This window comes from Budorcas taxicolor, chromosome 2 (genome assembly GCF_023091745.1).
Source record: "Budorcas taxicolor isolate Tak-1 chromosome 2, Takin1.1, whole genome shotgun sequence".
NCBI classification, from domain to species: domain Eukaryota; kingdom Metazoa; phylum Chordata; class Mammalia; order Artiodactyla; family Bovidae; genus Budorcas; species Budorcas taxicolor.
In genome coordinates, this window is record NC_068911.1 from 136,620,319 (window position 1) to 136,647,863 (window position 27,545).

A 27,545-nucleotide genomic window follows, 5' to 3' on the forward strand; every position below is an offset into this window, starting at 1 on the left:
TGAATTAAACTTAACCTCCATGAGCAATAACGCTGCTGACATTGACATCACTTCAGAGACACCTTCTTGCCTTGATGGTAAGTGTCACACGACATCAACCCCCACCAAACCCACTTCCTTTCCAGCAAATAGAAAACAGTTAAGGACGTGAATTCACTGTCAGGCTTAAACACTGAAGGAGAAAACTGCATTTGCTTCTGGCAAACATGAAGTCAGACCTCTGGTATTTCTTTCTCTTCTGCACCCAAGTTGAAATTCTAGCAGGTAAGTGACTTATTGAATATGCATTATTAAGTTATAATTCAAGTGAACATTAAGAAAAATCAAAGGTGGAAAAGTTAGGCACCAAATAGAAAGTTTTTGTTTGTTTTTTAGAAAGTGAGAACAGTGACAGAAGAGCCCAAGTCCATGGCCAACAGCGTTTATGTTACTGTTTTAAGATGAAAAATGTCCCATCAGATCATTAAAATTTTAAATTACCTGCTTGAAGTTAACTTTTAGTGGATAAAATAAAAGAGTGGCTTACTCTTCTCAGAGGAAGATGAAAGGCAAAATGACTTGTGTCAACAGAATGAAAATTAAGTAGGCCTGGCATCTGGGCTGGGAGAAAATAAAACGGAAGGGCTTTGAAAAGAAGGAGTTTCATTTTAATCTTATCTGGGTGGTCTTTTGTCAGAAATGCCCTGGCTGCCACAGGGTTTTTTAGCACTAATGTCAAGGTCCTTGTGAAACGCCAAGGATCAGTGGACAACGTAAAACAGTCCATAGCCTCTGAAGACACTGAAAAAAAAAAAATCATTCTGAAGTCCTCAATTCTTTCTCTTATATGGTATATATCAGACTCTATTTGAATATTTTAAATAATGCTGCCGACGATGAAATTATTGTGTGTTTCTTCTACTTCTTACTCGGTATGTTTTCAATTATTTTCTTTTTATCTTTAAGTCTGGGCCATGTTCCCGAGGTAGGGAAAACACAAAGTGAAATTATACTACTTTGGGAAGTTTTACTAACACTAAAAGTGCAGGCAGAACTTTGGTTGGTATACTGTTATTTAGAGATAAGTTTTGCAGTGGTACCAAAAGCAGACTTTATTTTTATCTTCGAAGGAAAAAAAAAAAGTGTATTGATCAAATATTTGAGCTTGTGGTGGCTCAAGGTGGCTCCAAAGCTCTTAAGAGGAATGAGGAATTATTTATAGGTCCCAAGGGTAGTTTGGGGCCACTATGCCTTTTCTACACCCAGTGAAATCCTTTAGCTGCACAAGCAAGGGAATAGCATGGGGATCGATATTCATTCATTCATTCACTCATCGATTCACTCATTCAGCACCAAGAACTTGCCACGTAGGCAGTACTGTGCTGGCCTCTGTGTGTATGAAAGTGAAAGTGAAAGTGAAGTCGCTCAGTCGTGTCCGACTCTTTGCGACCCCGTGGACTGTAGCCTACCAGGCTTCTCTGTCCATGGGATTCTCTAGGCAAGAATACTGGAGTGGGTTACCATTTCCTTCTCCAGGGGATCTTCCCGACCCAGGGATTGAACCCGGGTCTCCCTCATCGGAGGCAGACGCTTTAATCGCTGAGCCATTCCCTGTTCTCATGAAGCTAATTGAAAGGCTGGAGAGAGGCAAATCAGATAACTTTGTGAATGAAATGACAATTACAGACAGAACTCAGTTCTATCAGGGGATGTAACAAAAAAACTTGTGTAGACTGGGTGGATATGGAGGTGCAGTGAGGGGTGGGGCTCATCCAAGTCTTTTAAGTGGTCCTTGAGCTGAGATTTGCAGGACAAATAAGAGTAAGTGGGGAGAATGGTGGGACATTCATACCATGGACATTTCATATCATGAGAAGAGTAAATGCAAAGGCCCTGTGTCAGGAAGAAAGGAAGTAAGTCAGAGAGCAGGAAGAAGGTGAATGGGCCTGAGGACAGAGAGGTCAAGAGTTGGTGATGGTGCAAGATGAGGCTGGAAGGGAAAGCAGAGGCTAGACTATTCAGACCTTATGTGCCACATGAAGGATTGTGGATTTTCTTCCAAGAACATTGGTTCAAGTCACTGAAGGTGTTGTTTGTACTGTTAGAAAGTGTCCCAAAATGCCAAACCCAGCTGGGCACTTGTGATGATATTATGCTCAGGAGATTCAAATTAACAATGGTGTTACCACTGTGGAAGGATCGATGCAGCCTAGGTGGAATTATTTCCAGTTGTCAGACTAAGCTGATTAATACAATGTACTTCTGGAATGATATATATCTTAAATTTTGGTGGAATCAAATCAACATTCCCTCTCATCACACAGAAAACCATGCCACGCGACAAGTTGGTTTCCTGTTTGACTGGTGGCATGATGGAGATAGTAAACTGCTTGACAATTGTTTTTTCTAGCTGTATTTTGCTCCTTTAATTTATATAATTGATTCAGGTGGTTCAGGGATTTATCATTGGTAAGGCATTCCTTATTAAATGAACTTGAGCATCTATGCTCCTAATTTAAGGCAATCTCTATGCCTTTCTTACAGTTAATTCTTATTGGAGTAGAGTTGCTCTACAATGTTGTGTTAGTTTCTGCTGTACAGCAAAGTGAATCAGCTACATGTATGCATATATCCTCTCTCTTTTTTGGATTTCCTTTCCATTTAGGTCATCATATTCAAAGTATTATCACAATCCATTTATTCAGCAACTACTGTTTTAAAGACTCTAAATGCAAAGTAAAGACCAAAACTGAAGTCAACTAAGTTCTTGCAGCTCCCTTCCTTTGGCATATTTTTAATCCTCCCAACTAGGTAGGCTTTCTCATCCCATGAAGAGGTAGGCATTCTTAGTTAATGTTTGAAGAATCTCAGACCAGGAAAGGCTAAATGTTTGGTTACCTAGTATTTAGTGGCAGAACCAAGATTAGAATTCAAATACATCTGATTCCAATATCCACTATCTTTCTGTACCATGTTGAAGTAGTGGAGAAATAACATGAATCTCAAATGAGAGAAATTACCAGTTTTGTTATTTGGTTGGTGAGTTAAGAGGGGAAAAAATCTTGGTGATTCTCAGTCTTCTATTGATCTCAATATAAAATTTAACAAAATCATCTTCTTTTAATGATTCTGGAGCAATAGGAGGTTCCTTGTTGTGGAAGCGTTTGGGAAAAGTGGGACCTTCTGTCTACATAGAAGACGTTCTTTCCAGAACTTACGGGCAATGGAGACCTTGTGGGTGATCTGATGAATTCTGGTTTTGGAAAGACCACTTTGAAAGCAGTGAAGTGTGAATGGCCGAGATGAGGTGGTGTTTAATAAATGTGCATGTCTCATGGTGTGTTCTGGGTGGAAACTGGAAGGGGAACCCTCAGGCTCATTTTGAGCCTTGATTTTGTCACCCAGACATTGAAGCCGTGGTTCCTGAACTCCATCACCTGGAGAAAAAAAACATCTCTTTGGCGTCTCCAGCATCTGCTCCTCCCCAGAGTTCAAGGGGAGGAGTTGAGCCAACCTTTGAGCCTCCTCCTTCCAGGGTTTGTGCTACATTTAAAAAATCCAAATTGTCCATTTTTCTTTCAGTAGTTGCATTCAGGCCATTTTCTCACTCAGTACAATAACTCTATGTTGATTTAGTGTGTGTGCGCTCAGTTGTTCAATCGTGTCCAACTCTTTCTGATCCCATGGACTGTAGCCCGCCAGGCTCCTCGGTCCATGGGATTTGCCAGGCAACATACTGGTGTGGGTTACCATTTCCTTCTCCAGGGGATTGTCCCAACCCAGGGATCAAACCTGAGTCTACTGTGTCTCCTGCATTGCAGGCAGATTCTTTACTGCTGAGCCACCAAGGAAGCCCTATATTGATTTTACTCCTTCAACATTATGTTTATTTTGATTTTCCTTGGTTGTGGTATTTTCTTTTATTTTTGTTGAAATGAGGAAGTTTCTTTTACAGACTACAGAGGAAGTCTTCCCTCTGTAATTTGAAAGGTCTGCTACACTTCTTGGTTGAATAAGTCATTGTCATACTCAGAGCATCTTAATTGAATATCTATTTATTATTGTAAGTAATAAATCATAATTTAATAATAAAATGATAAAATCATAATAAAATCAATAATGACAATAGGCTTGCTTGACGTGTTTATCCCCCACCTCCTGCAGTGACATGAGAACTTCACGATGTTCTCTTTTCGCTCTTATATTTTCTGTTTAGTGCACCCTTGCCCCTTACATGGGGCTTTCCAGGTGGCATTAGTGGTAAAGAATCCACCTGAAAGGGTAGGAGACACAGGAGACTTTAAGTTCAATCCCTGGACCAGGAAGATTCCCCTGGAGGAAGACATGGCAACCCACTCTAATATTCTTGCCTGGAGAATCCCATGGACAGAGAAGCCTGGCAGGCTACAGTCCATAGGCTCACAAAGAGTCAGACATGACTGAAGTGATTTAGCATGCACACCCCATATGTGGGTTTTGTTGAAATAAATGAAAACTTGTAGTTGCAGATCATTGCTAAGTTTCCTCTAACAGTATTTCTCCTCTGATTGAAGGATTCTCTCCTTATACTCACATCACCTCTTTTCAATGGCAGCATCAGTCTTGCCATTTGCTCCTGTCTTGTCATCCCTGTTCTTACCCAATGTTCAGAAGACTTCTATTATTTTCTTCAGATACCTTGAAGTCTCTGAATTCCAGCATGGGTAAAGATGTTTTCCTTTTACTCTAATGAATAACTGATATCTTTCCTGGGAATAAGATTCCTGATCTGTCTGTGGATATTCATTCACTGTCTGCTGGCTTCTAGGGTTGTGGGTAAATAGTTCCATGCTAGTCTGACTCTCATTATTTTGCAAGTAGCTTAAAAAAATTTCTCTAGAATCTTGTTATTTATTTTAATACTGGAATCAGGAATTCCACTAGGATATGCCTAATTCTGTGAGTGTTTTCATTAACATTGTTTGAGACTGAGTCTTTTCAAACTGAAGATTTCAGTTCTTTATTTTAAACTTTCGGGATTTTTTTTCTCCCAGTGGTTGTTTAGTCACATCTTTGTCTTTTTTTCCTTCTTTCTAGAAATGCGTATTATTTTCATGAAGGTCTTGAGGTCCTTGTTGTTTCATAATTAGTGAACAAAATGACTTTCATAACTTGCAATTGGTATTAACAACTTCCTCAGATGTAATGGAATATTTTGGTTTTTAAATTGCTAGCAGCATATTCCAGTTTCTTAGTAGAAACAAAATGCAAGTGTGTAGGGAGGATTTCAGTTCTCATCTAAGCTTTCCTCACTGTAGTATCCATAGACTTGCTTGACAAAAAAAACTGGCCTCAGTATTCACAGTTGTAAACTGAGCAAAACCCATAGCTTATGCTGACTCCCTATCCTAACAGTGTGAGTTTTATACATAAAAGATGCAAAAGATAAAATTTCAAAGCCCAATATATATATAAACGTATGTATACACATACATATACACATACACCCATGTATATATACATACACTTACACATTATTTGCCGTCTTCAATGTCTGAATAAAAAGCCACATTTACTCCATAAATGGCATCTCTGTGCTACTTCTATTCTAATAAATTGAGTCTCTTAAATGACACATTTTGGTCATTCTAAGTAAAATAAGAATATGGCATTCAACACCTTTTAAGGAAAATTCAAAATTACACTTTGGAGTTTGTAGCTTAAGTATGCAGAAAATGTGTAACACAAATGAGAGCTGTTAGTCAACAAGTGATTTTTTTCCCATTAGTCTGGCCTGTATGGTTGATTGAAGTAGACAGGCAAGTTTAGAGAGAGGCAGAAATCGGGATATGAACCTCCTCTGACTCTTGCAGACATACTGATGTCTGGATCTACTTTGCATGAAGAAAAGCCAAGAAGAATCAGGTTGTCTGTAAGGAGGGTAATGGACTCAAGAATTTTGAGTCAGTCAACCACTAGTTCTGAAAGTGTCTTTTGTTTGTCTGAGCGTATTGCCATAGACATGGCATTTCCAACAAGCAACAGAGGATCACTTAGAAGGAACTTCTTCAAATGTAAGACGTCAAACTTTTTACAGCCAGCAATTATACTCTCCTAGGGCTTAAAGCCAAAAAAAATTCATTCATAAAAAACAACAAGAAACAGAAATAAACCTCTACTGCATTCTCAATTCAAGTTTTGTTCATTTTGTACTATTTAGGACTGAAGCAAAATCTTGGAGTTCCTGTTTGCACTTATTTAACTATGAGAATTTCCTATAGATGTGAATATATCTGTTTACTTGTCTACAGGCAAATAAGTTACAATACTTATCAAGAATTTAGACCTCATCAGAGCAAGGACCCAGACTTTGTTGCAGGTTCAAGTACACAAGGCAGCTCAACACACAATGGTTCGAGGCATCTAGGGAAACGAGTGTATGAAACACAGTGTAATTTCATATAAAATAAATACTTTATGTATTTTTTGGTGTATAATAACCTTTTCAATCATATAAAACATATGTGGCACCAATATCAGTTCAGTTCAGTTCAGTCGCTTAGTTGTGTCCGACTTTTTGCGACCCCATGAATCACAGCACGACAGGCCTCCCTGTCCATCACCAACTCCCAGAGTTCACCCAAACTCATGTGCATCGAGTCGGTGACGCCATCCAGCCATCTCATCCTCTGTCGTCCCCTTCCCCTCCTGCCCTCAATCCCTCCCAGCATCAGAGTCTTTTCCAATGACTCAACTCTTCGCATGAAGTGGCAAAGTATTGGAGTTTCAGCCTCAGCATCAGTCCTTCCGATGAACACCCAGGACTGATCTCCTTTAGGATGGACTGGTTGGATCTCCTTGCAGTCCAAGGGATTCTCAAGAGTCTTCTCCAACACCACAGTTCAAAAGCATCAATTCACTGGTGCTCAGCCTTCTTCACATTCCAACTCTCACATCCATACATGACCACTGGAAAAACTATTGCCTTGACTAGACGGACCCTAGTCAGCAAAGTAATGTCTCTGCTTCTCAATATGCTTGCTATCTAGGTTGGTCATAACTTTCTTTCCAAGGAGTAAGCATCTTTTAATTTCATGGCTGCAGTCACCATTTGCAGTGATTTTGGAGCCCCCCAAAATAAAGTCTGACACTGTTTCCACTGTTTCCCCATCTATTTTCTATGAAGTGATGGGACCAGACACCATGATCTTCGTTTTCTGAATGTTGCGCTTTAAGCCAACTTTTTCACTCTCCTCTTTCACTTTCATCAAGAGGCTCTTTAGTTCCTCTTCACTTTCTGCCATAAGGGTGGTGTCATCTGCATATCTGAGGTTATTGATATTTCTCCCAGCAATCTTGATTCCAGCTTGTGCTTCTTCCAGCCCAGAGTTTCTCATGATGCACTCTGCGTATAAGTTAAATAAGCAGGGTGACAATATACAGCCTTGACAAACTCCTTTTCCTATTTGGAACCAGTCTGTTGTTCCATGTCCAGTTCTAACTGTTGCTTCCTGACCTGCATATACGTTCCTCAAGAGGCAGGTCCAGTGGTCTGGTATTCCCATCTCTTTGAGAATTTTCCACAGTTTATTGTGATCCACACAGTCAAAGGCTTTGGCATAGTCAATAAAGCAGAAATAGATGTTTTTCTGGAACTCTCTTGCTTTTTTCCATGATCCAGCGGATGTTGGCAATTTGATCTCTGGTTCCTCTGCCTTTCCTAAAACCAGCTTGAACACCTGAAAGTTCATGGTTCACGTATTGCTGAAGGCTGGCTTGGAGAATTTTGAACATTACTTTACTAGCATGTGAGATGAGTGCAATTGTGTGATAGTTTGAGCATTCTTCGGCATTGCCTTTCTTTGGGATTGGAATGAAAACTGACATTTTCCAGTCCTGTGGTCATTGCTGAATTTTCCCAATTTGCTGGCATATTGAGTGCAGCACTTTCACAGCATCATTTTTCAGGATTTGAAATAGCTCAACTGGAATTCCATCACCTCCACTAGCTTTGTTCGTAGTGATACTTCCTAAGGCCCACTTGACTTCACATTCCAGGATGTGCGGCTCTAGATCAGTGATTACACCATGATTATCTGGGTCGTGAAGATCTTTTTTGTACAGTTCTTCTGTGTAGTCTTGCCATCTCTCCTTTATATCTTCTGCTTCTGTTAGGTCCATACCATTTCTGTCCTTTATCGAGCCCATCTTTGCCTAAAATGTCCCCTTGGCACCAACATAAACACCACTTTAAGTATTTGGGCCAATTATATACCTAATACATCTTGAAGGAAAAGAAATACTTGAAAATAACTTCTAAATCTAGGTTAATGTTAAGAAATTCTTTTTCTTCCTTTTTCTCAGCAAGTCTCTTTAGCTTCTGTGCTTCAGTTTCTGTAAAATTAGGGAGTTGGGCTAAATTATTGGACTAAGGGGCTCTTTAGGAAGGGTGACTCTGGTTTCAGATTGTCTAGGTTCAAATCATGGCTCTACCTCATTTGGGCCCGTTATTCAAGCTTCAGTTTCCTCATCTGTAAAATAGGGATAAATATAGAAAATCTGATGTCAAATACTGTTATACACATCAAATGATATATTTCATGTAATGTATCTAAACCTTAATATATGAGAAAGATGCAATGCTTATAAGTTACAATTATTATTGTTATTTGGAATCTTTGGAAGGCTTAAATATTTGTATAACTCCAGAACCACTGGGCTTCAGAGAATTGGTTGGGTGTTGTTCAGTCTGAGCCTTTGCCTTTGGACTTGGAAATAAGCGTTCTCCCTTATCTAGTAAATAGGATCTTTTGCTCTGTTTTCCTTGTTCACCTCCTCAACCCAATGAAGGACATTTACCAATCATGCTCATTTTTCATATTCATCTGCTCATTCATTCATTATTATTATCTAATATACTCCAGGTCCTGGGATTATTTAAGTGACCATGATACAATCTTTATACTTGTAAAACTATTGGTTAAATGAAGAAGATAGACAAAAATAATTATGATCTAAACTTATACATATTATAAACATATCAATGTAAACAAAGATTAATTGAGAGCATAGAGATGGGAGTCTTTGTCTGGGGGGTCTCAGAGACCAGTTTAAAATCGTTCTTAAAGGATGAACAAGGATTTCTAAGCAAATAAAGAGGTAATAGGCTATTCTAGTCTATGGGGATAGAGGTAACCATGTTAAAGGAATGGCCAAAATGTATAGTGCAGCTTGAAGCTATATGGTCCCTGATATCATGACAGGGTTTTGTATCATGCCAATAAAATTGGTTTTTTAACCTCATAAGCAACAAGGTAATGGATATTTTTAACCTGGGGAGTGGCATGCGTTTTAGGAACACAATGTTGGAAGCAGGCATGGAGGCTAGATTTGGAGGGAGTGATGGCTGTTGAGAATGCCAGTCAAGAAGATGCTTCCACAGATGAGGGAAGTTGTGAAATAGTCCTGGATTGGTGATAGGAATACAGAAGAGCAACTGAATTTGAGAGCAATTGGACTTGGTGACTAATTGGATCAGGACAGTCAGAGAGACAGATCAGAGAGAGGGAGACCTGAGGAAGACTGAGGTCCTAACCCCTTAAAGGATGGGACTTGTTTGGGTCTGGTGAGTGAATGCTGAATTCAGTCTGGAAATGGTACTCTTGATGTGTCAGGCACCTCCTGAGAAAGATGTTGAATGGAAGCCGGAAAGAAGGAACTAAGCCAAGGGGAATGGTGGGCTGGAGATAAAGGTTACTGGAGTAGAGAGTAGAGTTTACTTTAATTACTGGTAAATATCACGACAAAGTTTATAGCATCTCTGGGATTTTTCCATCAGTTTTTACTAGAAGAAAACCAATCTTTCATTTAAAAGCATTACACATTTTGGGGCACCAAAAGTTGTTTTACCCCCTCTACAGAGTTCCTTGGAGAAAAAAGCAATTCACGCAATGTATACTTGTGTCAGTGTGCGCGTGCACACAGGCACACACACACACACTCTTGGCTTTTTAACTTTCTTCTTACTTTTTTTTTCTTAATTTTTTTTACTTCCTTTTCTGCAAATGTTAAGACTTTGGATTGGGCTTATTTTGCCTACCCTTGCTACTGATTTTAATCTCTACTTTAGATTATGGATGCCTTTGAATAATAAGGTAAATATAGAAATAATGCATATATAAAAATCTGCTAATCAGGATTCTAAAAGTTTTAGCTGGTAGGTGTATAAGAAATGACAGTGCTTTCCTGAGTGGTTTTAAAAAAGTGGTAGAAAGCATATTTTTTAAATGCTAGAATTTCTTAGTAAAAGCCCAAATGTAACAAAACCCTAACATAAACATTGCCATTTTTAGAACTTCTCATCTTATGTCACATTCGTGTGCTATGCTAAGCTAAAGATGATCATTATTGGATTACAGAAAATATTTTTAATAAGCCCATCAATAATTGCATACTCAGGAGTTCTTATCTTTCTATCACTCAGATCTTTGTGGAGGTTTGTGGTTAGAAGTCTAAGTTAAGGAGAGTTAAGTCAAATTGCTGATCTGTCTCGCACCCGCTGCACTGTGTGGGTTTTTAAACTGCTTTTGCCAAAAGACTTTCAAACAGGCATAATATGACTGCTTATAAAGAGTCCTGGCAGAATGGTTCTGACAAGACAATCTGACACTGAAGAAATGAAATAGTTCAGATATTAAAAGAATCAATTTGCAAATAAACTTCTGAACCATAGTGCAATTCTCAGGTGAACTTTTTCTTCAGAGCTTTTTCTTAATAGCTGCCCCTAAAAGAAGATGCAAATGCTTTTATCTTTTGAAATGTTTGAAGACCTAAAGAAATCATCTAACATAAAGATTTTGATTTTGCTCTTAAAACCTTAGTCTACTAATATCAATGATAATGTTATAAAAATCAGTTAGCAGCAGTGAACAGATTTGAACCTCTGTTGGAAAGATTGAACCCTTTAGACATGATGGTCAATGTGATTAAGTATAGTATCTATATTCTAGAGTACTGAAAATCTAGCAGTAGCAACAAGAAGTGAACAGATATGGTAGCAAAACAAAAACGAAGTCTTATTATCCAGATTTTAAAACTCATCACCAGAGTTCAAGAGAGCATTATCCTATTTGTGTTTTTAACAATGCATTAAGTGCTAAGTGTGATAGCATTGCGTTTCTATTACAAATATCTTCCCTGGTGGTTCAAATGGTAAAGCATCTACCTATAATACGGAAGACCCAGGTTCGATCCCTGGCTTGGGAAGATCCTCTGGAGAAGGAAATGGAAACCCACTCTAGTACTCTTGCCTGGAAAATCTCACGGACAGAGCAGCGTGGTAGGCTACAGTCCATGGGGTCACAAAGAGTTGGGCAGGACTGAGTGACTTCGCTTTCTATTACAAATCACTAACAGGCTCTGGTTATGAAATATCTGGGTGTATTAGAACAGTTATTAGTTCAGAGGCATCTATCATGGACATCCATTGGGCAAATTTAATGATTCTGCCCTCTGGAGGATACAAAAAATACCCAGATTTAAATCTGTCTTCGTATCTACAGAGAGCTGTAGGTACGAAAGAACCAAGAGAATAGTCAACCATCTAAACAAATCTTTGGGCTTCCCAAGTGGCACTAGTGGTAAAGAATCCACCTGCCAATGCAGGAGTCTTAAGAGACTCGAGTTTGATCCCTGGGTTGGGAAAATCCCCTAGAGGAGGGCATTGCAACCCACTCCAGTATTCTTGCCTGGAGAATCCAATGGACAGAGAAGACTTGCAGGCTCAGTCCATAGGGTTGCACTGAGTTGGACACGACTGAAGCGAGTTAGCATGCACACCTACAAAGAAGTCTTTATGAACCTGGTAGATATTTATAATAGTTAAAGAACATGCTTCTTTAATACTCAGGTAATATTCATTAGAATCTGACATCCCAGTTGAGGAGGTATCTTCTGTATTTGATTGTGTATTTGCATGTACTTGTCTGCAGAGGAAAGGCAACCCTAGGATCATGTTCCAACTATGAGCTGTGTAATCCCAGGTAATATACTCACTTTTCTGACCCCAGTTTAGCTTGATAAATTTAAATTTTAAATGAAAGGCATAACTGGATCATTTCTGAGAGCCTTTTTGGTTCTTATATTTTATATTCTACGCTTTATCTCCCTAGGTATATTACATCACTGAGCTCTACATATTCATTCATCCATCCATCCAATAAATATTTATTGTGACTTACTACATACCAGGTGCTATTGTAGATACTTGCAATGGATCACTGAATAAAATCAACAAGATCTCTGATTTTAAAGCTTACATTATTGGGTAATAAGTAAACAAACAAATAATATAATGATACTTTATCTCAGGTAATATGCTAGAACATGACTTGGAATGGGGCATCCCTGGTAGCTCAGATGGTAAAGAATTTGCCTGCAATGTGGGAGACCTGGGTTTAGTCCCTTGTTTGAGAAGATCGCCTGGAGAAGGGAATGACCATCTACTTTAGTATTCTTGCCTGGAAAATTCCATGGACAGTGGAACCTGGAGGGCTACAATTCATGGGGTCACAAAGAGTCATATATGATTAAGCAACTAACACTTTAACTTTCACTTGGATTGAGTGGTCAGTGGTGGCTGGAGAAGTAAGAAGCAGCCATATGAAAAAAAGAGATAACATTCCAGACAAAGAAACAAGAAATTCAAAGCCCTGGAGTCCAACTTCTCATGTTTGAGGAATAGAAAGAAGAGCAGTGTGATTGTAGTGTAGTGAGTGACTGGTATTAAATAGTGTTAGCAAGACAGGGTAAATCATGCAAGTCATGGAAACCAGTGTAAGGAGTTAGATTATCTTCTAACTGAGATGGGGAGGCCCTGGATGCTTTATTAGCAGGGCAAGTGCCCTATCGGATTATGTATGTAAGAAGATTATTCTGGTTTCCCTGAGGAGCATGGATGGTGAACGTGCACGAGGGAGAACAGAAAGTTTGGAAGCTCTTGTCATGCCAGAGAGAGAGATGTTGCTGATTTGGACCAATAGCAGTTTAGATGGAGAAATGGGTAGATTCTACTGGATTTAAAACAGAGGTGCAGGAAATTAGACTTTCTTCTTGCAGACAGATTTCAACAGTGATCCTCTAAGGCTCAATCTGAAGTGATCACTGTGAAGCTTCTTGTGGTTGCCTGATTCCATTATACTTTCTCTGGTTGTTGCTAGTGGCACCTCAACCTCAGATTTTACCCCAAATCTTTCATGTGCCCAAGAGGTTGTGTGACCTTAGACAGACAATCTAATCTGTCTGGGTCATCAGTTGTTTGTACACGGAAAAATTGGACTTGCTATATGATTTGTATGTTTGCTAGGTTTGACTGTGTCTGATACTGGGCAGACACTGAATCATGTTACAGGAAACAAGTGTGAAGGAGGAGGTGTTTACAGGATGCCTGAAACATGTGCAGACAGTGAATATGAGAAGTTATGTGTACTGGGGATGGAGATGGTGAGTTAGCAAGAGTGAGGAACTTATCAAAGATAGTGTAAGAGACTATTTTAGAGGATGATTTTACATTAAAATGTGGTATGTGAGAAGGAAGACATCGATGAGGAAGATGGTCACAATTTTCCACCACTGGCTTGGCAGTGGAACTGACCAAAGAGATGTGATGCCCAATCAAAGCAGACCCTGACTATAAAAGTTGGTTCTATTGTACCAGTACTCCTGGTTGAATATCAGACTTGAAGATAACATCTGGGAAAGGTGGAGAAAAGATTCTAGCTGCTTCTATAGTTACAAGGAACTAATATATTCAGATTTTCCTTAAATTGTCTGTGTATCCATTAAATGCTTTAGTCATGATTATAGGGATGACCTCCTTTTGATACTGTTTTTCAAATGCCATCAAAGAATGAGGAGATTTTGTGATGAGAGATTTGAGGTTCTACAGGATCCAGAGTGACTGTGAAGCAATTGATTACATGCCCTATCTGATTCCTCTAGTTGATGCTGCTGCTAAGTTGCTTCAGTCGTGTCCGACTCTGTGCGACCCCATAGACGGCAGCCCACCTGGCTCCCCCATCCCTGGGATTCTCCAGGCAAGAAGACTGGAGTGGGCTGCCATTTCCTTCTCCAACACCTGAAAGTGAAAAGTGAAAGTGAAGTCGCTCAGTCGTGTCCGACTCTTCGCAACCCCATGGTCTACAGCCCACCAGGCTCCTCCGTCCATGGGATTTTCCAGGCAAGAGTATTGGAGTGGGGTGCCATCGCCTTCTCTGTCCTGTAGTTGAAAATGTTCAAATAGCAGATTAAGAGTTACTAAATGGTTTTCCAGATGGAAAGTTTAAGCACTGGGTGTGTCTGCATGCTTAGTCACTCAATCATGTCTGAATCTTTGAGATCCCATGGACTGTAGCCCACCATGCTCCCCCATTTATGGAATTTCGCAGGCAAGAATACTGGAGTAGGTTGCAATTTCCTCCTCCAAGCATTGGGTATGTGGACACTTAAGTCAGCCTTCTTACCACCACATTTAATAATAAAAAGGTGACCTAGGCAATTTATAGGTTAAAATTGATAAAATGAAAAATTAAGTGTCTAGTAGAGGGTCCTGTTGTCTTTACACTTTCTCCATTTATTGTTTGTAGATTTTTTTGATGATGGTTTTTTCCACTTTGCGATAAGCTAGATGGGTGAGATGGCGGGTGGCCGAGGGGGGAGTGGGTTGGTGAGTGGGCAAGAGGTTCAAGAAGGAAGGGATATATAGATACATATACATAGATACATACATATAGCTGATTCACTTTGTTGCACAGCAGAAACTAACACAACATTGCAAAGCAATTATACTCAAATTAAAAAAATGTGTCTAGTAGATATGAGAATTTGGGATCTCCAGTTACTCCCCACAGAAAAGGCGATGGCACCCCACTCTACTACTCTTGCCTGGCAAATCCCATGGACGGAGGAGCCTGGTGGGCTGCAGTCCATGGGGTCGCTAGGAGTTGGACACGACTGAGCGACTTCACTTTCACTTTTCAATTTCATGCACTGGAGAAGGAAATGGCAACCCACTCCAGTATTCTTGCCTGGAGAATCCCAGAACAGGGGAGCCTGGAGGGCTGCTGTCTATGGGGTCGCACAGAGTCGGACACAACTGAAGCGACTTAGCAGCAGCAGCAGCAGTTACTCCCCGAGCACACACCCTCGGCACTGTCACTCAAGAAAAACTTGAGTACTTTTCCTCAGTTCAGTTCAGTTCACTTGCTCAGTTCTGTCCAACTCTTTGTGACCCCATGAATCGCAGCACACCAGGCCTCTTTGTCCATTACCAACTCCCGGAGTTCACTCAAACTCACGTCCATTGAGTCGGTGATGCCATCCAGCCATCTCATCCTCTGTCATCCCCTTCCCGTCCTGCCCCCAATCTCTCCCAGCATCAGAGTCTTTTCCAATGAGTCAACTCTTCGCATGAGGTGGCCGAAGTACTGGAGTTTCGGCTTTAGCATCATTCCTTCCAAAGAAAACCCAGGACTGATCTCCTTTAGAATGGACTGGTTGGATCTCCAGTCCAAGGGACTCTGAAGAGTCTTCCTAGCCTTACCTAATGCTTTTATAGGTCAGGAAGATAGTTTCATTTCTCCTGACTTCCTGGAATAGACCAGTAAGATGCTGGGACAGAGAGAGGATTATGGAAACATGGTTTCTCCTCTGAAGAATCGAACAGCAAAGTTATCTCTCTTGGTTGTTCATGGTCTCATCTGGTTATGTTCTCATCCTGAATCCATAGACAGTAAGTGTTGGAAAGGACTTTAAGATGTCTTGGTCCCACTTCCTTATTTCACAGATGAAGAAACTACAGTCTAGAAACTACAGATCCTTGTTACAGAGACTTGCTAATGGCAAAGCCAGAATTTTCCTCTGGTTTCCTTGGGAACCACTGCATTGTACTTCTCTCACTCTGCACCACCAACCATTATATTTCATGTTGTGTTGGGTTATAGGTCATAGTGTGGGTATAAAAGGAGAAATAGGTGCTGACAGAATCATCTTCAGAAATAGAAGTACATCTGTGTCTGGGTAAGCACAGGGTGGCTGCAGACACTTTTGTTCCAAGATTTCTTTGTGGTTTACACACTGCCATTCTAAAGTCCTTGGGAAATTTGCTGTGAACATTTCTAAAGAAACTGTGAACCAGCTCACTGATTTTATCTTCTGCATCAAAGCAAAAGTAGTGCAACATAATTTACTTTCAGACAAATAAGTCCCCATGCAAATCATCTTTTATTTTAATCTAATGTAGATTGCACCTATTCTCATGTGATCAATTTTTCCCCTTTGCCTTTTGCTTATATTTACCCTCAATTTTTTAAATGAAACAGCATTAGTTTTCTTTTTTGTACTTTAAAACCATTTTTTTTCCTAGAACAAAGCATCTATTCAGAAAAGTGAAAAAATAAAATGTGCAATTTAATGAATAACTACTAAGCATAATACCTTACTCCCACAATTACCACAGGTTCAGAAGTTAAACATTGTTAGCACACAGACACCTTTTCCGCTCTGTATTTCTTTCCTGATTCCAACTCTTCTTCCCCTTTATACAGAAGCATCATACTAAATTTTGTGACATTCATTTGGGTTTTATAGTCTGTTTCTATTCTTTTGGTCATTATCAAGAAATCACAACAAGTGTACTTCATTTATCAAAGTCTCAAGTTACATATACTTTTTCTGTCCCCCTAGACAATCTGTTTTAGGTTGACAGTTTCATTCAGTACTCTAAAGATATAAGATGTAATTCCACTGTATCAAAACTTTTATCGTTGATCTTGAGATACAACCTGTCAGTGTAATAGTTGCTTTTTAGAAAAAAAGTCAGTCTCTTTTTCCCTGGTTGTTTTCAAGATTTTTATTATAATATATCAACTAAAGAGCCTCTTGATGAAAGTGAAAGAGGAAAGCAAACAGGTTGGCTTAAAACTCAACATTGAGAAAACTCAGAGCATGGCATCTAGTCCCATCACTTCATGGCAAATAGATGGGGAAACAGTGGAAACAGTGACAGACTTTATTTTTTTGGGCTCCAAAATCACTGCAGTTGGTGACTGCAGCCACGAAATTAAAAGATGCCTGCTCCTTGGAAGAGAAGTTATGACCAACCTAGACAGCATATTAAAAAAAGAGACATTACTTTGCCAACAAAGGTCCGTCCAGTCAAAGCTATGGTTTTTCCAGTAGTCATGTACAGATGTGAGAGTTGGGCTATAAAGACATCTGAATGCTGAAGAATTGATGCTTTTGAACTGTGGTATTGGAGAAGACCCTTGAGAGTCCCTTGGACTGCAAGGAGATCCAGTCAGTCCATCCTAAAGGAGATCAGTCCTGGGTGTTCGTTGGAGGGACTGATGTTGAAGCTGAAACTCCAATACTTTGGCCACTTGATGCAAAGAGCTAACTCATTTGAAAAGACCCTGATGCTGGGAAAGATTGAAGGCAGGAGGAGAAGAGGGTGACAGAGGATGAGATGGTTGTATGGCAACACCAACTCGATGGACATGGGTTTGGGTAGACTCCAGGAGTTGGTGATGGATAGGGAGGCCTGGCGTGCTGCAGTTCATGGGATTTCAAAGAGTTGGACACGACTGAGCAACTGAACTGAATAGTAATCCCAATCACCTTAAACAAAGTTCAATTATTGAGATTTTTCTGCACCATTGGAGTGATTTGAAGGTGGGGCATAATCTGGGTGAAAACTGGTTTACTTCTGCTTTACCTGTATTTCAACAACACAAACCTTGGGGATTTCACCTTACCAAGGAGAAATTTGATAAAATGTCTTTTACCAGATTTCTCACTTTCAGACTCTGGAAGTTGAGACATGAAAACAAAAGTATAAATCTGAGAGAACAGCATAAGCTCTCAAAGTAAAAGCAAGTTCTAACCTTTGCTTCTCTCCTTGGATTCTGGTTCTTTAAGTTTAATCTAGTTAATTTCTTCATTATTTTCATCATTTAATCTCTTTTTTTTAATTTTAATTTTTACTTTATTTTACTTTACAATATTGTACTGGTTTTGCCATACATTGACATGAATCCACCACGGGTGTACATGAGTTCCCAAACATGAACCCCCCTCCCACCTCCCTCCCCATACTATCTCTCACAGGGTCATCCCAGTGCACAACCCCCAAGCATCCTGTATCCTGCATCGAACATAGACTGGCGATTCATTTCTTACAAGATAGTATACATGTTTCAATGCCATTCTCCCAAATCATCCCACCCTCTCCCTCTCCCTCAGAGTCCGAAAGTCTGCTCTACACATCTGTGTCTCTTTTGCTGTCTCGCATACAGGGTCATCATTACCATCTTTCTAAATTCCATATCCATTTAATCTTTTAAACTAATAATTTTAGGCATTTCATTCAGCATTTTCAGTTATTTCAGTGTGGGAGTTAGTTTGAAAAATCTGGACTGCCATAACTGAAAAATGGAACACTTGTGTATATTTTCACAATCAAATCCTCAAATTGAAAATCTATTCCTTAACAATATGAGATATAGAAAGCCTAGAGATATTAAAAAAAAAAAAGTAACGGCGGTAAATCGTAAATAAAATTGAGACACTAGTATAAGCAGAGTTGTGGCAAGTGAATTCTCCTGCATAATGCAGGAGTCCTGTTAAAAAGTGGAACAGTTCTCTCCAAAAGCAACATGGCCATGTAGAGTGTCATTAGAGTCTTTAAAGATTTTCACCACATGTTGAAATATTTACATGAAATCAAAATGCTGGAAATAACCCCAACCAGTCAACATGAATGGAATGCTTTAACAAGTTGTTCTAGATTGACATTAAGCCTTTTGTATAGGCATTAAAAAGGATAATTATTATGACTATGTGAAAAATAGAACATTTAAAATATAATATTAAATGCCAATAGAAGAACATTAAGTAATATGTTTGCTATATAAAATAAGTATATATCTGGAAGGTAAAGAGCAAAAACTGTACAAATAGTATATCTATTCCACTGGAATAGGAGCAAAAGGTCATTTTTTTTCCTTAAAAATTCTTTGTACTTGTTACATAGTTTTCTCAAGAATAAAACCAGGGATTTCAAAATTTAAACTAGCAACTGCCATGCTAATAATTTTTTCCAAACAATTGCAGCATGAAATTTCATCATATTAAAAAGAAAGAAGAAAAAAAGAAAAAGGAAGGCAGAGAGTTGTTTCAACTTAGAATCTGCAACTGGTCCAAAACCATTTCAGCTTCTTTCTTCTGTGATCCCCTATGTAGCTCACAAAAACAACTTTGGCTTCCTATAAGCTTCAAATTTGTTTTCAAAAATGAGAAAGTAAATAGAAAATCTGGATCTTGATCTTTATCATCAGACTTTGATTCAGTTCTCAATGGCTGAGGTTCAGAGAAATTTTTATGTCATTTGAAAATAATTTTCATTTGTTCTTTCACTCTCTTAGAGCATTAGTGTAAATATATATTTGTACATAACCATTCATTTTTAGTTTAAGCTGTTTTGTGCTTTAAAAAGTGTTTTTCCCTAAACTATGTCTTTCCTCGAATTTCTCATTGTTTGACTAAAGTGCTAATCCTCCTTCAATTTTAATTTTCAAAGTCACTTTCTTCAAGTGGCATTATCTGAATTCTTCAATCAAAATTAGGACCATGTACCTATATTTGAATAGTACTCCATTTCTAGCATAAATTAGGGTGCATAACTGCATATTTATTTGTCATCTGTCTCCAATACGAAGTCTGCCAAAAGGAAGGAACCACTTCTGCTTGATTTATACTATGTAAATGTATTATTTAATATATTAAATATTATGTACTTATGTATGATAAACAAGTCTCTGGTTAGCTTTTTTCCTCATTCACAGTTCTACCTTCATATTCTATATTTTGGTTGTGAAGTTCTTTCATTTTGTTGCAATGATGGTGACTTTATGAAGAGAAAAGATGACTTTTGTATTCAAACATAATGATTAGAGGAACAAAATCATAAAATTTTGCTTTCTTTTTTTTCGCCCAGGAGAATTCAATGATTCTGCTGCATCTGAGATGTTCATATTTCACAATGGAGGTGTACAAATTTTATGCAAATACCCTGATACTGTTCGACAATTTAAAATGCAGTTGCTGAAAGGGGATAATGTACTCTGTGATCTCACTAAGATTAAGGGAAGTGAAGACACGGTATCCACCAAGAATCTGAATGTCTGTAAATTTCAGTTATCCAATAATAGTGTCTCTTTTTTTCTATATAATTTGGACAGTTCTTATGCCAGCTATTACATCTGCAAATTGTCAATTTTTGATCCTCCTCCTTTTCAAGTAGATATTCTAAGCAGAGAATATTTGAATATTTATGGTAAGATATTGTTTTCATCTTCTAGACTTAAGAGTATATATGCATTTTAACATTTTTCTCACTAATGTAAACAGTTAAACAAACAAGTATCATATAAACTGCTGAGTTAGAAATAGGTCATATTGTCTTCAAAACAGACATGCTGTTGAAAATCAGGAAAAAAATGAGAACAAATATCAAAACCCATGGCTTAAGAGCTATTACCTCTATTCACCTGAAGTTTAAGGTTTGGGTTTTTTGTTGGGGGTTTGTGGAATTAAGTGAGATGATTGAAAACAATAGTTTTCTACATTACTTTTCTTACTGTTTTGCAAGAACAGAGACAGCAAAGTCTTTTCCATTAACCACATTTGTAGACTTATATGTACATAGGGTTTTTTGGTTTTATTTTTGGATCCTTGCTGTCATACTGAGATGATGTTATTTATTAACTATTTACTGCATTTCATGGTTGCACTGAAGAAAAACTATTTGATTAAATAGCTCTTTTAAATTTAGTAAATGAACTTATAATTCAGCAGTGAAAGGGGAGATTTGATTTTGAGAGTTTTTCCTTATCCAATCTTTTTTTTTCAACCCAGAATCACAGCTTTGTTGCCAGCTGAAGTTCTGGTTACCCATAGGATGTGCAGCTTTTGTTATAGTCTGCGTTTTTGGATGTGTCCTTATGTTTTGGCTTACAAAAAAGGTGAGCATCGTCGATCTTTGCTTGCACTAGCTTTACTGGGGTATATCAGCAATTCTTTACTCATCAGAGTATGTATTGCTTTTGCTAGAATACTTTGATTAACAGACAGATAATATCTTTTCTTTAAGATGTGCCTATTAATTAAACTACTAACTTGGAACAGAAGCTTATTTACTTTATAGCCACTTCATTCCAAGAAGAATTCAGTGGCTTCCAGAGAGATATGTCATTATTATTATTCCAAAATGCTGAGGGAAAGGGGCCATGGAAAGACCAAAAGGGAAAAGGAAGGTTAAAAAATTTTTTAAAAAGATGCTTCCGACTTTAAAAAATATTATTCCATGTGGACTGCAAATTTAATTCTAAGTTTCCAAAGTCAGGGCAGATGAAACTGTTATAAGCTTTCCTCAACTTGTCAATTAAGAAACAATCAGTGAGAAAGTCTTGGAAGATGCCATCAGTAGTTGAGAAAGAAACTGCCAGTTTTTTTTACATGATAAGTTATTAGGACTCCTTGCTTTTAAAGAAAATCACTGAAAAGTTATGCAGAAAGATAAAAGAATGGTAGCAACAAAAATCTCTGTGCTGGAGAATATTCTTTTTAATCTATCACAAAATGGGTTCTCAAAGAAATTATACCATTCTGAGTATTATGCAAGGATGTTAGCACCTTCAAGTACATCCACAGTGTGATCACTGGCCACACAGTATGTATATTTGTTTCCAGAAAGGAATTTGAAAAGAGAGACAAAGAAGGAAGAGAGTAAGATAAGTCCTGTGGTCTTAAGTCTACTGCGGAAGGAAAAGTAAAGGCATAAGTGAGAAAAGATATTGAGCAGAAAGCCTTTTATTTAAAGTCCTTTACATATACGGTTCCCCTTGAAAGTGAAAGTCGCTCAGTTGTGTCCAACTCTTTGCGACCCCATGGACTACACAGTCCATGGAATTCTCCAGGCCAGAATACTGGAGTGGGTAGCCTTTCCCTTCTCCAGGGGATCTTCCCAACCCAGGGATTGAATCCAGGTCTTCCAAATTGCAGACAGATTCTTTACCAGCTGAGCTACAAGGGAAGCCCAAGAATACTAAAGTGGGTAGCCTATCCCTTCTCCAGGGAATCTTCCTGACCCAGAAATCAAACTGGGGTCTCCTGCATTGCAGGCAGATTTTTTACCAACTGAGCTATCAGGGAATCCCAAAGTCAAGAGCCTAAGTCATATTTAATACTTTGTCACAGACTGCTTCAACAAAGAATAGAAATCAGTAACACACACACACACACACACACACACACACACACACACACAGGAATGGAGATGGGGAAGAGGAGAAGACAAACCATGTTTCTGACTTTTCTTGCAGAAGTATCCCACCAGCGTGCACGACCCTAACAGTGAATACATGTTCATGGCAGCAGTGAACACTGCTAAGAAGCCGGTACCCACAGGTACAGTGACACACGGGGATTTGGGAAGGGAAGAGTGTTCTTTACATGAAGCCTATAATTTTAATTTTTATATTAAAAGAAGGGAAGATGTCTCTAACACAGAATTTTAGTATTTTCTGTAAAAAGCCAAAGTTTCATTTTCACTGAATTGATGCTTTGTCTCGTTCATTGAAAATAAACAATATGGTAGAGCTCAAAGTTTGCAATAGGAGCCAAGTTTGCAATAGAGGTTGGGTCAAACTCTATGGGAAATGTAGAATTGGTGCTCAATCTTGAAACATAAGAGTTTGGAAGGGGTATGTGTTCCCCTGTGTGTGTGTATATGTGTGTGTGTTTATAAGAGGCAGAGGAAAGGAGAAATTTTGTTGAAGGGCTTGGCACATAAAGAACTTTTAAAGCATTTATGCCTTATTTCTGTTACAGATGTGACCCGTAATTTGGAACTCCCTGGCACCCAGGCATGAACCACCTTGGCCAGTGCTCTACAACTTGGAGGGCAAGATTCTCTGTTTCCTGGGCCGCAGAGAGTCTGACTTGATTTGACTACATACATCTTCTGCTAGAGTTTTGTTCAGTCTGGACCAGTGACTGTGTTGGTCAACAGGGATTTTAACAGACTGCCTTAGTACTGTTGAGTTCTCTCAAAACAAATACCCTCTTGCAACTAGCTTTATAGAAAGCCCAGCTCATGTGTGCTCAACAAACAGACCTCACTGGGATGGAATCCCTGTTTTCACATCTGCTTCTAGCAAAGCACCAGCCAGGAGGACAAACACATCTACAAAAATGTTTTAAAGATGACAGGGGTGCCAAATCTGCAAAGCCAATGGGCAGCTGAGAACCAGAGTATGCATTTCACTATAGACTATCTCTTCTTTCTGTAGGGACCACCATTCCTTTCATAATCAGGCAGTAGAGGAAGATGCTTGAAAACTTATTTTATTTCTGAGGTGTGGATGTGTAACAATAGCATACTAATACATTTGTACACAACACTCTTTTATAACTTCTTAACCCCAGTTGACCACTGCCCCAACAATTTAAATGCTTTCTTCTGCCCTCAATTTTCCTTTTAAAAATGTTTCTACCTAACTACTTGACAGGCATATGGAGTTGGGAGCTACTGTCTATATTTTTTCCTTTTGCTGCTCAGTTACATATATGTAGTTGCAGTCTAGTGAATGTAACTTGCCTATATTCTCCCTAAATAAGCATAATTTTTGCTCCAAAGAGATATCTTATTTTCCCAAATTTCCCAATATTTTCCAGATGTCCTTACAATGTATTCTATGAAAAAGATTTACTTTGCCTTCAGTTTACTTTCCAAATGGTTTACTTTGCTGACATGTTGACACCAGTGGGAGGAAGCATTGCTCAGAATCAAAAGTGACTTCAGTTTTTGACACTTTTTTCTACTATTTTTATGTTTTCATGGTGCTATTAATTACAAACCAGCCTATTTTTGGAGATCATGCTAAAATTTTGAACAAACTAAGAAAACCATCTTTCTTTGTCAAATGTTGTCCTGGAAGGTAAAGCCCATGATCCATTCAGCAAAAGGCTGAAGTTCTTAGAGGTCACTGCCAAGCTTCAGCCATGATGCCGCTGTTCTTTACAGGTTGAAGTGGCCCCCATCAGCCGGGAGCAGCTCTCCAGACCTGGATGGAATTTCCAGAATTGAGAGACTCTACTGAGCCAGGACAACCAGGTGTTCTTGCTCTCGGGGGCTGAGGCCACCCTGGGAACCAGAGTGGGTCTGTCTGACTTTTCCTCCAGGATCTGTGATGAAACACAGATGTGTCAGGAAAACATCTGTATGATCCCCTCTCCTAGTAACCATTCAGCCTGGAAACTGGCCCTGGCTCTTCAAGACAGTCTTCCTCTGCATTCATTTGGCTGTAGAGATTCTTAAGTACATGTACCATGTGATTATTCTTAGCTGAAATATTTTCTTCACTTCCTGTCTGCATGCCCAAGGCTTCTGAAGCAGCCAATGTGTATGTGACATTTTCAATTTAGGTAAAAAGGGATTATTTAGTAGTTTTAGAATGTGTAGTTGCCTGCTTATTGTTACTTTAAAAGTGAGACCTGATATGTCATTATGCATACTTATATTATTTTAAGCATGTGTGATGCTGGATATGTACAGTACAGTACTGAATGTGTAATTTGAATCAAGTACGATGTTCTACTGAGTTGGACAACCTGGCTGGCTTTGCAGAGGTGTTCCCAGAATTGTTTGTGGCTTTCTGCATGGGGTATCAAGTGGGGAGGACAGCCCTCAGGTGGTCCACTTCTCCTGGTTGTCCGAATTGTACTCTGACACACCTGCATCCTTAGCTCTGTATGTTTCAAAGGGAATTATTAAAGGATACAATTTCTGTGAAATAAAAGCTGGTTTTAAGAGGGGCTAATTATGAAATAGATTTTACTAGTAGTAGGAAGCTGGGGAATAAACATTTGATACTCAGCAACTGAAAATATGTTTTCTTGGAGGAGGGAAATGGTTACTGTAGCCATCGTGTGCAAATCTGACCTCCTTCTTAAAGATTGTCACACAGCTTGGAACAGTTGCTCTTTTGGTTCTCATTTTTTTTTAACATATAGTTGGAAGGCCACCAAAATGCCCTAATAGGGCATTAGTTCTAAGTTTTTGGCCTAATAGCCTATCACCTCCAACTGGTATGTATTTCCTATAAACAAGCCCCTTTTCTCCATAAATACAATACTATCATCAACATCAGAAAATTTACATGGTTACGTTGCTGCCCCTAATTCTCAGACCACATTCGAGTTTTTCCAGATGCCCTCATAATGTATTCTATGCAAAGGATTCTATCCAGAATCACCCTTTGCATTTAGTCATCACACCTTTGTTGCGAACTTTGGTCTGGACAGCTCCTCAGCCTTGATTTCTATGGCTTTGGCTCTTTTGAAGATTATAAGCAGTTATTCTGTAGAAGGTCCTTTGATTGGGCTCAGTCTGGTGCTTCTTCATAATTAAAATCAGCTTTTATTGACCTTTAGCCAAAATAACATGGAAGTGATGCTGCTGCTGCTAAGTCGCTTCAGTCATGTCCGATTCTGTGCGACCCCATAAATGGCAGCCCACCAGGCTCCCCCGTCCCTGGGATTCTCCAGGCAAGAACACTGGACTGGGTTGCCATTCCCTTCTCTGGGAAGCGATGCTACTTTCTTTTAATTGCATCTTGTCAGGTGGTTCGAAATCTCAACTTGTTATGTTACTGAAAACAAGCATTTTGATCCCTTGACTAAGCTGTTATCTGTCAAGCTTCTCCCCTTAAAGTTAACTCTTTTCCTGTTTATAGTGACAGTTTATAGGGAGGTACTTTCAGGTTCTGTGAATCATCTGTTCCTCATTGAAATGTCAATCTAGTCATTTGTCCATCTATTTAATATATATGTATGATTTCCTGTTTTATTCAGTGGTAAACATCTATTACTCTCTTTACTCTGTTTTGATGCTTCAGTTGTCCCATCCTTGGCCAGTGGGCACCTACTCAAACTGGCTCTGGTGTCTTTCAACCAGGTCTCCATCATTCCTTCAGCACTTCCTTGCTTTCTGGCAGAACAAGATCCCCCAGGCTCAGCTCGTGTTTTCCCCTGTCCCAGTGCTGAAATCAGTTGTTTCCCCATGGATCCCTGATTTCTTTAAGTGGACAATGGTTTTTAGAAGCCAAGATTTAAGCATTAGTAAGTGTTCATTCCTATTGGGATTTCTTTGCTCCAGGATCCTTACTGGACAGCAGTGGGACATACCCACATATACACAAACGTAGATGTAAATATGTGTGTGTATATATATGTGTGTGTATGTGTGTAGATACAAATTGTACGTGCCAAGTCACTTCAGTCATGTCTGACTCTTTGCAACCCTATGAACTCTAGCCTACCAGGCTCCTCTGACCGTGGGATTCTCCAGGTAAGGATACTGGAGTGGGTTGCCATGCCCTCCTCCAGGGGATCATCCTGACCCAGGGATCAAATCCATATCTCTTATGTCTCTTGCATGGGCAGGCACATTCTTTACAACTAGCACCACCTAGGAAGCCTGGATGCAAATATACATGTATATATAATATGTATACCTAGGTATGGATATAAATATGTGTGTGTATATATATATATACACATTATATGCATACATATACACATTTACAATTGTGTTTATTTCTGTACCCACATCTGCTGTTTTGAAATTCATGAGTTCACACCTATGCCTTTAAGTCTAATGCAACACAACAAAGTTCATTCTAGATTTATTCCTTTCTGTTATTTGTTCCTCGTATGACATTGAGAAATATGACTCTTATTATCCTTAATATGTCACTATTTGATCAGTCCCCCAGAATGAAGCCGATCTCCCATCTTGGTTGCACCTCCTCCCCCCACCACATGATAGCTTCCTCTTTCTGTCTGGGTTCTCATTCCCTATGCGGGGTGCTCCCACCCCATGGATGCCCCTACTCCATGGATGCCCCCTTCACTCTGCTTGGGCTCTAACACCCCAGTCTGGGTGGTTTCTCCATCCCCAACTGGGGGCTCCCTTGGCCTGGGATGTCTAACCTATGGCTTGTGCTTTATACTGGCTCCCAGAGCTTGCCCTTTGTGTTAAGTTCTGATTGCCGACAATGACTACTGGTTCAATTCGATATGCTTTATTGGCAGCCATTCCTTCCCTATCTGCTTACATCCCTACTGGCATCTCCTTCACTTCTCACATAAACTTCCTGCCCTAGCATCCTTGTCTCAGCTTTGGCTTCTGGGGTAATTCCAGCTTAGACATCCTTTGATCCTCCAGGACTAGGGGAAAGCCTATTTTCCCACTATTGCTTGTAACTGATGCTTCATCCTCTCCTGTTTGTTCCTTGACTCTGTGTACACCTTTGGAAAAATCTCTTTGTTACCCTTTTCACTTAACCACTAAGTTGCCATCTGTTGCCCCTTCTACTTCCTCTGGCTATGTGTCCAGCGCCCTGGGACACAGAGTCCTCCTAGGATCTGATCTCCTTGCTTAGAAGTGTCATCTTAAATTCTGGCGAATA

General features: G+C 39.2%; 1 protein-coding gene across 1 annotated transcript; it reads left to right on the top strand.

The window, feature by feature from the left end:
• The first annotated feature begins 206 nt into the window (after window positions 1-206).
• On the top strand, window positions 207-22,943 carry ICOS (inducible T cell costimulator). The gene is made up of 5 exons (XM_052653283.1): window positions 207-264; window positions 20,009-20,347; window positions 20,929-21,035; window positions 22,395-22,479; window positions 22,903-22,943. Exons 1-5 carry the CDS (start codon window positions 207-209, stop codon window positions 22,941-22,943), a joined length of 630 nt encoding a protein of 209 aa, XP_052509243.1.
• The last annotated feature ends 4,602 nt before the right edge of the window (window positions 22,944-27,545 follow it).